The 11,188-nt window shown below is 39.9% G+C and overlaps 2 protein-coding genes across 5 annotated transcripts in view; one reads left to right on the forward strand and one right to left on the reverse strand.

The window, feature by feature from the left end:
* Nucleotides 1–11,188, forward strand: part of bcl6b (BCL6B transcription repressor) — a 220,277-nt gene that overhangs the window by 52,947 nt on the left and 156,142 nt on the right. The gene's annotated exons all lie outside the window — the stretch shown is intronic.
* Nucleotides 126–7,497, reverse strand: LOC306913905 (transmembrane protein 272-like). Of its 4 annotated transcripts, none has more exons than XM_079490736.1 (5): nucleotides 7,339–7,497; nucleotides 4,487–4,576; nucleotides 4,345–4,395; nucleotides 2,195–2,401; nucleotides 126–1,267 (listed from the first exon to the last, which is right to left on the reverse strand). In XM_079490736.1, exons 2-5 carry the CDS (start codon nucleotides 4,548–4,550, stop codon nucleotides 1,062–1,064), a joined length of 528 nt encoding a protein of 175 aa, XP_079346862.1. In that variant the 5' UTR covers nucleotides 4,551–4,576; nucleotides 7,339–7,497; the 3' UTR covers nucleotides 126–1,061. The 4 variants fall into 4 exon arrangements, with proteins under 4 accessions (XP_079346862.1, XP_079346861.1, XP_079346863.1 ...); XM_079490735.1 differs by lacking the exon at nucleotides 7,339–7,497 and adding an exon at nucleotides 7,005–7,238; XM_079490737.1 differs by lacking the exon at nucleotides 7,339–7,497 and adding an exon at nucleotides 6,660–6,798.

Raw genomic sequence — 11,188 nt, forward strand, 5'->3', positions numbered from 1 at the left:
TGGGGATGCATCTGTCAGAGCTGTTGAACACAGCATCCGAGAATAACATATCAAGTACAGAGCCACATTTTAGAAAGGTTTAAGTGGATAGGGCAAGAACAAATTTGAAGACGTAAGACACAACATAGAAGTATGGAACATATAGAATATTTATTGTAGACTGTATTGTCTTAGTAAACAGTTTCCAGTAACCTGGCTTGTATAAATAATTTTAATTAAATACAATTCATGTGGCCATCCGATGTATCCATAGTATTCTCATGACTTTATTGCGTTGACCAAGTCAAACAAAATGTAATGCCTCAAGTGCTTGGCAGGGTGGGAGGAGCATTATTTTGAGGGGCACGGCCTGAAAAGGTTCAGAACCACCGTTCTAGACACCCCAGGTGTCTGTGGAGCTCAATCTTTTTCTTTATAGGCCCATTAGTATATACACATTTAAAAGGAGCACCTGACCCATTTTCAACCCGATCTTCATATAATTGGTCCGACTCCTCACTGGCTTCTGTCTCAGAGGTGGGATTCCTCCAAAGAGGACATCGGTGGGGATTCCTAGTTATTGGAAACTACAGCCTGTCTCTTCCAGGACTGAACACACTGAAATAGAAATCATTGTATCAATTTTAAGACAATTAAAATGTTTGAAATGGAAGCAGGCCACCAATGAGACACAGAGCCAGTAGACAGATATGGTGCCATCTTAGTAGTTGAAATGGCATGTTCTGGCCTTTATAATGTTACCACTGTCGCAAAATTGCTTGCTCAGGGTGGGATCTCTGTCGGGTCTCCGTTCTACATGTAAAGTGTCTTGAGACAACTTGTGATTTGACACTTTAATAAAATGTAATTGAAAAAAGCATTAGTGAGGAGTCGGACCAATAATATGAAGATGAGGTTGAATATGGGTGAAGTGGTCCTATAATCATATATGAGCACTAAAGCCCTACCCATGCCATCGGGCATAAGACAAAAGCCCAGAGTCCTTTACTTCCATAGAAATGGAATGGTGTAAACCTATAATATCGGTCCTGAACCCTCCATTTCTTTGGTCGGGTATCTTCTTAGATATCATCATCGGGGTCAGCTCGGCCAAGGAAAAAGGAGCAAACTAGGACACAGCAGCCAACTGACACAAAGAGAGCCAGTAGGATGTAGACCAGAGTAGTGGTCCAGAAAGCAAACAGGTAGAGCGTCTTGTTACAATATTGATCCAACACCGACGTCTTATTGTAGTTGGGCGCATAGATGGAGTAGATCCACACGTTACCTGTGAAAAAGAAAGAAAAATAGAATGGCATTGTATTTTTTTCATAGTTGTTTTATCTTTATATAATGAACTAGAAAGATTGCATACGTCCACCAACACTATCATGTTAGGATATGTCACTTCCACCTTAGATGAGTAGTTACATAATTTTACAATTTTGCCCTTGATTGTGAGTTTCATGAAAAAAAAAAGCCTTGTCAAGTCTGTAATTTTGCTAACAAACGGAATGGGGTGAAAACATCACCTCTATCCAACTGGCTGGCGGAGATAGTGAGCAGTTTGGAGGAACACTTTTTGTGAACTGGAATGATTCAGTGCACTGAAACTAATGACAATGCCCAATTGTCAATAGTGTCTGAAAAGAGATTTGATCCACCAAAATGCCCAGTGCTCTGCCTGAGTAGTCCCACTCACTGAACTGAAAAATGCAGTCAGACATTTTTCAAAAAAGAAAAGAAATGCTTCTGGTGTCACAATAGGTCAAACTTTATTTTGCAAATCATCCCATGTAAACTCACCCCCACCTCTCCATCATTAGCAGACACCTCATATAAACAGAAACATAATACATAAGTAAACAAATGAAATAAAGATGGTGATATTAGTGATACAGTAATGGGATAGTATTAGAGGGTGCCTGGTTGTATAAGTGTTGGAAGTCAAAGGCAACCATACTATGTTTCCATCAAAACACCAGTACTTTGAAAATGTGCAAGAAGTGACACATGTAATTCAGCAGAAAGCACTGGGACCCTCGCAAGTCAAGAGCTGAGCTCCCGGTACATTTGAGAAAAATGTAGTTCTTTGAGCAACTTTAAATTGGTGTAGAGAATGGCGGCGGGTGAGAAGAACACACACAAGGAGGAATGCACCCGTTTTAGGATGTCATATATCTGTTTTTCTATTAAACCAGGTTTTCAAACTCACCGGTGATGAACCAGCAGAAGAGGAAAAGAGAGGCCAGGGAATTCCAAGTAGTGCAGAATCGGCTGAGGGGGCTGAAGGTACCGTCGTCGGGCTCCCGGGTGCACGGCAAGCAGGAGAGCACAGATAGCAGCAGGCCGAAACATCCCACCACCACCAAGTAGATGGGGATGTAGGGCTGCCTGGGGCATTCACCCAGGTACACTGCACCTGTAGGAGGGATAAGGGTGAGTCTATAGACCGATTCAGAAACGGGTCCCCTGGTCGCAGTGAACGTATTTCCTGTAGGCGGACTGGCGGAGACGACATATCTGTGGTGCTGCAGCAGCCTTGTGTTCATACAACAGAAAGATTTGGTATTGGATAAGACTGACTATGTATCTTTCAGGACCTTTCACTGCTTCGTCTCAACTAATTCTCTATGGCTCTGGTCTCAGCCACCACGGTGTATTTTTTGACATTTCGTTTTTCTCCAAAGTTGAATGTTGCCACTACTGTTGGAGCAGCCATAAACTACACAGGTCCATCCCGATGTTCTGGGCATCTTTGTAAAGTTAGTGTTAGTAAAAAGCAGGTAAAAGAGTAACATTTGAGCAGACTAACATCAGTCACTCTACCATTCAATGTAGTAGAAGACCTGCGAGTTTACACCGCAGATATGTCGTCTCTGCCTACAGGAAATACGTTCGCTGCGACTAGGGGACCCATTTCTGAATCGCTCTATAGTAGAGTTGTCCCGATACCATGTTTTTCAGTACGAATACGAGTACTTCATTTTTTGTACTCGCCGATACGAGTACCGATAAGAGTACTTTATTTTTGTTGAGTAACCACTTATTTTACCCCATTTTTCTCATAGATGCAGATGGATCTCCGATCTACACTTTACACAGTTGTCATTTATCCTTGTAGATGGGCTGTTTTTGGCGATTTGCTGCAGTACAGTGTTGGGTCAGACTTGCTCCCGTTGCATTCGTTCAGCCTAGTGTCAATTGGATATTTTGGTACTCGGGTCAAAGTATCGGGGCCAGTTCCGAGTACGAGTACTTGAGGGTGGCATCGGCACGAGTAACCGATACCAGTATCGGAACAACTCTAGTCTATAGTCAAATTCCAATACCCCAAATCTCTGCCACTCGCTCACTCACACTCGATCACTCCAGCATGGCGGTGTTATGGTGAAATTGGTGACCCGCAGAAATCTTGTGGACTTCACACAATACATGGATGTCTTTAAATACGTGGCCTGAATACCGCTAGGTTGAACTACACGATTGTTGAACTACACAACAGGTCACCAATTTCACCGTAACACCACCATGCTGGAGATTTTGGGTATTGGAATTTGGCTTATAGCAGCTTCTCAGGACATACACAGTCGGGCAGAAGAAACCTCTTATCTCCGTAATTAATGCCCTTATGCCTTACTTCATTCTACTGTATGTCACACAAAAGTAGCAAAAATAGCCGCTCTGCAATCTCAAAAATGCTATGCAGTGCGACGCCCAAATTTGGATTCATGTCATAAATAATGTTAAAGTGGATCTCAGAATTCATTTCACCAGTCTATGACGTCGGTTATCTATGACATATTTATGACATGACTCCAAATTTGGGTAAGGTTTCAGCCTTATGTGACCCAGAGTTACGATATTGAGGGGGCAGAAACCAAACTCGAGCTCTGTTCATGTAGCCTGGAGAGGGACAAGCTGGAGTTCGAAATACATTGTTTTCAACGAGGGCGGCACAAAAAAGAGCTATTTTAGGCAATGTGGAAACACTGTCTGCGGTGCTTTCACGCCCACTTGCTGTAGTTGAGACCTATGTTTCTCATTGGCTGTACTGACAACCTATCGTCCTGATTGGCTGCCTCGTCTCTAGCCAACCAAACACCTTTTGCATCTAGCCTCAGCAGCTGGCAATACATTTATTGTCATCAATTCTTGTTATTATGTTTTGTTATTTATGATACGTTTCAAGAGATTCAGAGAAAAATGCTCTTAAATAATTCAAATTAAAATGTTTTCCCGAAAATTTCAAAATGAGTGAAAATAGCAAATCTCACAATGCATTTCATGACGTGGGAACCAGAAGTGATTAATTCAGAATGTATTCTTGTGAGTTTTGCTTCTGGCCACGGCTGCTCTACTCACCTATTGCGATCTGAGCAATGGGCAAGACGCAGAACGTCACTTTGGAACATGCTATGGAAAAATGGAACACACACAACAAATCTTTACTATGCAACCAGCAGTGTCATGGATAATTTAAGACATTTCAGCTTATGCTTCTCACCTAGTATGGGCGCTGAAAGTTGAGGAGGATTTTGGATGTGATGTAGCAGAGTTCTGTTTGACATTGTAAACGTCAAGCGATGACTCTAGCCTACAGAAGATACAGTAACAGTATGCTGTAACAAGCTATGCCAATTATACAATAACTAGGTTCAGTGTTAATGCTTTGCAATAAAAGTAAGGTCACCTTTTCTACTTCAACATAATATTCTTGGATTTGACCATAGAAGTTTAATGAAATGCATGCAAACCCACAGTCACGCATCTACTCAGTAACTGGCCCGATGTGACAATATTTGGAATTCAGGAATCATTCCATTTAGAAATCATAAAATACTATATATAGCTTGAGGAACCGTTCATTTCAATGGAGTTCATCTTGTGAGGTTTTCAGCTATTACGTTCAATGGTATGACATCACATTCTCTTTCTATATAGCCATATTAAAGTATAACCGCAAGGAACCTAACAATTGTGCAGAAAAACAATAGCACTCTAATTTGGAACCTTGAACTACCTTTGGAGATACAACATTCTCTTGCTTTATTTCTTTAGCAGTTGCTCATATCCAGAGCGATGTGCCAGATCAGAGTAAATGGCATGAACCCACAAGAGCCAGGTAGTCAACAAACTACAGGGTAAATATAAATAGTCACATATAAGTAGAGTAAGTGCAGAGAGAAGAACGCTGTAGTGCTTCTTAGAAAAAGAAATGTTCAGGCTACTCGTGGAAGACATTGGGCCTCATTCAAAAAACATTTCTTAAATTCATCTTGCTTTTGCTCTAGAGAAAATCCAACATGGGTCCCTTATAGCTACCAATGTCCAACAGTGCCTACATAAAATGTGCATGCCTATTCATGTTGACTCGCATGGGTTGCTGCCCTGTCAATCCCATAAAAGGCATGCAGACTTACAGGTTGTGTGCAAATAATAAGCTTTGAAATACAGGAAGATATATTGTTGTGACTCAAGAAAATAATTGTGTGTGGTGTGACATGATTGATGTATAGGTGTCAGGTGTATAGATGTTCCTACATGAATTGTACTCCGAGTTTAAATAAAGGTTATGATGATGATGATATAGAAATAGTCTAGGCCTACATGGGAATGTGTTTACTGTATATTTGCATTTCATACCTTGACATACAGTATGAGCACTGCATTCTTGCAAAACACGGGGGTGTAGCTTGAGCTACTCAGTACTGGCATAATTTGACATGTGACATACACTACTAGAAATGTCCAAGGAACCATTTTATGAACAAAATGTTTGAAACCTATGCTGAATGGCCATGTCTTAGTTAAAACCAATTTCTTCATGCATTATGCCGCTTGTAAATGTACAAGTTCTGTCAGAAGCCTAAGCTATCATTTTGTTCAGGGGAAATAGCTGACAGAAGGCAGTATGTTTTCCTAAAAACATTGATAGGGTTAGTGACATAGCTGGCCCACTGATCACTTCAAAGTGATTGAAACATTCAAATAGGCTCCTCTTTGATAACTATAGCTTGATGATTAAATGGACAGAGATGCCACATAATATTTGACATAATGAATTGTATCATAACACAGATGAGTGTCAAATGAAAGGATAAAACAACATTGTTGTTGTCAGTAATGTGTTGGGCCAGCAAGTCTCTGAATCTCTACTGAAGGAATGGAACATTATTTTTCCTAAAGATGTTCCCTGTTTTGACAATGGTGGTGGCGCTGCATGTCCATCAATAAGTACTCATATTTTCTTTTAAAGTACCGTACCGATTGTAGAAATAGTCTGTTACAAGTACCGTAGTACGGTATTCAAATTTGACTTGAGTAAAAATACAAAAGTATTGGCATCAAAATACCATATGCTAAGGTCCCATTTCACACATTTAGATGTATAAAAATGTATATAAATCCATTAAATCCTTTGAAAATAGCAGATCTCACATGACCTCAAAAGGAATGCCATAATCTGTTTCACTCATTTGTTATATTATATTCCATTCCATGAAGGCTAGGTTGTTTCTAAAACAATTCAGCATACTGAGCCTAGCTAGGCTCTGTTCTTTATTTCTTATTTATTCATATTTTACCTTGATGTGCAGACTCAGAGACAGACAAGTATAGGCCCACCACTATACTAAAGTCACATACCAAAATAATTAACACTAATCACATTCACTCACATCACATGAGTCTATCTGCTGCGTGTCACACACGAACCATGAGGTTGGAGTTGGACTGCATTCCACCAAAAGCCAGTCTGACCAAGTAAATTCAGAGTAGCAATCCACCTCCACCCACATGGTTTATGCTGGTGGGAAAAGTATTCAGACAGTTGGTCTAGCGTTCCCCCCACGTTAAGCAGATCCAAGCTGTTCCAATGTTTACTTTTGACTCGAGTAGTCTAGGCTACTTAACTTCTTAAACGATATAAAATGATAGCCTACAACAAAGGGGTAGAAATAGATTCAAACAGCACGATATGCTACCAAAAACTCGCATAAATGAAAAGTAAACATGACATTTACCTGAAAAAGAGCAAATTCAACTGTATCCTGGTCTAGTGGACGGTGGTTAAGGTGCACTTTAACGCTCACCATAAACAAATGAGGACACTAGTTTATCTGTCACGCTCAAACTGACTACACCTGTGTTATCCAAATGTGCGTCTGTCTGTTCAACTCAACTCAAACGGAGCGACATTCAATTCAAATCAAACGCATAGCTCATGGCAAGCGACGGTACCGGCGCACACACATGGAGACATTTTGGGTGGACCTTAATTTAAGCACATGCGCCCAGAATAAAAGTATTCATTGTTTGTCGTAGCCACTTGTATTGTTAATATAATCGCACACTTACCTTACTTGGACACACTGGCTGATATACTGAACTCACTGACAGCCGCACCTTGCCAAACAAAAGACCATGCAGCGCGCATGTTTCCTGCAAGGAACATGTCTGTATTTCTATGAATAGCCTGGATGGAATTGGATCAAGTCCCCATGACTTTTGTGTTATCCTTTTTTTAACATTCATTGTAAATAGGTACCACTGTAGGCTATAGGCTACTATTTGCAAACTGTTATAATTAATAAAGTATTCATCAATAAAAAAAAATAGACTTGTATGTGTAAAACATTAACACTGGGAGCTTTCTGTGAATGCTGTAGCTGTATTCATTGTTGGACTGTTCTGTACACATTTACAAATAGGCTATATTAATTGTTGATAGACTATAGGCTACTGTATAAGTCATATTCATTGTTGACAGACTACATACAGTATATTCATTGTTGATATTCAGTGTGGATGCTCAAATAATTATTGTAATTGTTATGTATAGCCTTTATCATGATTGGTGTGAAAATAAAATAAACTAGAAAAAGTGCCCTTCTGGGCACAGGTCTCCACCAGGAGACCTGTGTGTGTGTGTGTGTGTGTGTGTGTGTGTGACAAGGCTTGGCCTGTTGTAGTGCCACCATGAGGCTGATTTGAAAACTGTCAAGTGGCATTTCTTCCAAAGCCTAGTGGGAATAAGCATGCACAGTTTCACCACAATCGGACGCTGCGTTGAGTAGTTGTGGCGATTTGTACAAAACGGGTACAAAGCGGGCTACTCCTGAAAAGTTTAGAAGTCAATCGTAGCCAATGAGGGTGGATTATGAGAAATCAAACAAACCTGTCTTGATCACATGACTATGGAGAGCATGTGTACCGATTTGCGTGAAATTTGGATAAAATCTGAAGGAGTAATATTAGAAAATGTGTTTTACATATGTCGGCCTCCTGGTGGCGCTATAAAGAGCAGATGTGAAAAAATCCAGGCAAAGGTTTTTCCTTGGCCTCTAGGGAGTTGGCATACAAAGTTATCCACAGATCCGTGCAGTTAGAGGTAAAAACACTTTTCGGCCAGTTATAGCGCCACCATGAGGCTGAGTTGAAAATGTTCATGTGGCATTTCCTCCTCTGCCTAGTGGGAATGTGCGTGCACAATTTCACGGAAATAACACGATGTGTTCATGATTTGCAGCATTTTGTTTGAAAATGAGCACTCCTGCGAACTTTGGAAGCCAATCTTAGCCAATCAGGATGGAGTCTGAGAAATCTGAAAGACCCGTTTCGTTGAATGGCTAAAGAAAGACTGTGTACCAATTTGCGTGATGTTTGGACAAAATCTGTAGGTGTACTGTCCAAAAACTTGTTTTGCACAAAGCGGCCTCCTGGTGGCGCTATAACAGGCCGTTGTGGAAATTTTTGGGCAGAGGTTCATCGTTGGCATCCAGGGAGTGTGTGTGCAAAATGTGGCATCGACCGGGTTAACGGTGCCGGAGATTAGATGTTCACAGACGGAAGGACGGACGGACACACACACACACACGGACACACGGACGGAGTGCAAAACATACTCTTTAATCAGACCATAGATTAAAAAAAATAACTTTTTATTCACAAAATGTGTTACAAAGGAAGTGCTTTGTAGGTAGCCTACCCTACACACTTAACTTACACCAATAACAATAATAACAAAACAAACGTCGGCGGCAGTTTAAATATCTGCTGTTGTTTTTTGGTAAATTAGCTCCTGAGCTCAGTAACTTTCTGAACATAGACTTATTTGAGTTATATACTAGTGATATAGTCTGATTTGATATAGAAGGTATACACACATTGTGTGTATCATTGTCAAATTGTCCCACAATGTTTATTTTTTAATTATATGTAACCATTTGTTAATGCTTAGATTAACACTGGCCAATAATGGCGTACTGAAACAGTTTTTTTAATCTGTGCGTAATAAATACGGTGTACAATAATGTCGATATGGGGGAATCATTTTGTAAGTGAAGATATCACATTTTCAAATTGTGGTTATACCCTTCACATTATATGTTTTAGTTTGAAGCAGGGGTGGGCAACTGGCGGCCCGGGGGCCACATGCGGCCCCCACCTTTACTTAATGCGGCCCTCAGGTTAATGTCAGAATACTGATATAATATTGGTTTCAGCTGTTACAATTCCACAACATGCCAACATGACCCGCTTTAATTACTTCAGTCTAAATTAGTAGCTCAATGCTCAAAACAAGTATAATTAAAGGCATTTGAAATGACATAAACATGTTAATTTTCAGGATTCAAATTCAAAAATAGCAAAAATTCAAGATTTCAATTCGAATATAGCAAAAATTGTCGATCTACAAGCTCAAAACGCGTCGCAGCGCGACGCGTTTTGAGCTTGTAGATCGGCTATTTTTGCTACGACAGTAATATATGGCCCTAGGGAGTGAGTGTGGAAATATAGTGGCCCTCTCCATCGTCAAAGTTGCCCACCCCTGGTTTGAAGCATCAAAGTTACATGCCATCTGTGCAGGGGTCACCAACATGTCCCTACACGGACAAATGTGTCCATGGCAAAGACTTGGACTCACCATTATAATGTTCTTATTTTGATCATACTGTAACACCCTATACTGAATCTCAATCTCCAGGTTTTCTTCAGAATATGTATGGCAATTATTATGACACTATGGCATAGCTTCCAAATAACTACCGGTAGTACAAGTGGTTCTCAAATGTTTTATTTGCAAAGACCCCCTTAACTCTGAGAGTGTTCAAATGAAACCAAATGGACCCGTAACACTCTCAGAGTTACATACCTGTTATTCAGGGCTATCTATTTGTGTTTCTGGTAATATTGTCCACTCATTTTGTATGTCTGTGGCAAAAAGATTATGATGACAAGAAATGTCCACCACAAGCCAACATGGCGATGACCCCTGCATCTGTGTGGACCAACATCACCACTATCTGTCCAGCAGAGTGGTAGCCTAACAATTAATATGTTACATATATTATACTGTCACTGTCTGGTAGAAACATTGTATTTCTTTAAACTTTTGAAATTATAAAATAAATTAATAAATAATAACTACATTGGATCCATTGGAACATCCATTTTTTAATCCATTTTTTCCATTTCCTTTAAAGTGACGGTTTTAGACATAGACAAGGTTTCTACCCAACAGCAATGACACATCTAAAAGGCATGGAGAAGCAGCCTTTAGCTATTATGGTCCTATAATGTGGAACAGCCTGCCTGTAAACCTGCAGCTCTCTGAATCCACAGACATTTTTTAAAAGAAACCTTAAGACATACCTTTTTAGCATTGCTTTTAATTAGGTCATATCGTTAATCCTTGTTTATCCTTGTTAATCCTTATATTTAATCCTTATATTTGTAATGTTTTCTTTTTCCTTCTTTGTTTTTCTTTTCTTTTAATGTCTTTTCTATTTGTAATCTGTGAAGCACATTGGGTTGCACTTGCTGTATGAAATGTGCTATACAAATAAAGTTTTGATTGATTGATTGATTGATTGATTGATTGATTGATATATAATATGTCAATCATGGTCATTTTTGCTATTGAAAACATGACTACCTTTTCACTTCAAGGGCCACTTCACCCCTTTTGCAACCAGATCTTATTTGAATGATGTTTGGGAGACAAGAAACACTTTCCTGGGGGGTTTTATGTGTGTAATGTGTTTTTAGATAGTTTTGTATTTCAAAGTGTCTGTGACGTAATGGACACTGGTCTCACTTCCTACCTGGACTACATGTTGTCTCAGTAAGACAGCCCTCTCCCTCTCCACAAGGTGGGGTGAGTGCAGCAAAGCATTATGGTGGCCATTAGTAATCCAGCAGTGAG

This window comes from Electrona antarctica (genome assembly GCF_951216825.1).
Source record: "Electrona antarctica genome assembly, chromosome: 21".
In the NCBI taxonomy this organism is placed as follows: domain Eukaryota; kingdom Metazoa; phylum Chordata; class Actinopteri; order Myctophiformes; family Myctophidae; genus Electrona; species Electrona antarctica.

What these genes read in the sequence shown, in the direction of transcription:
- LOC306913905 (XM_079490736.1), bottom strand. Translation starts at nt 4,550, where the DNA reads ATGTCAAACAGAACTCTGCTACATCACATCCAAAATCCTCCTCAACTT. An exon ending in CATTGCTCAGATCGCAATAG is followed by an intron (nt 2,402 to 4,344) that starts GTGAGTAGAGCA and finishes TCCCTCCTACAG; the next exon opens with GTGCAGTGTACCTGGGTGAA. An exon ending in CTTCTGCTGGTTCATCACCG is followed by an intron (nt 1,268 to 2,194) that starts GTGAGTTTGAAA and finishes TCTTTTTCACAG; the next exon opens with GTAACGTGTGGATCTACTCC.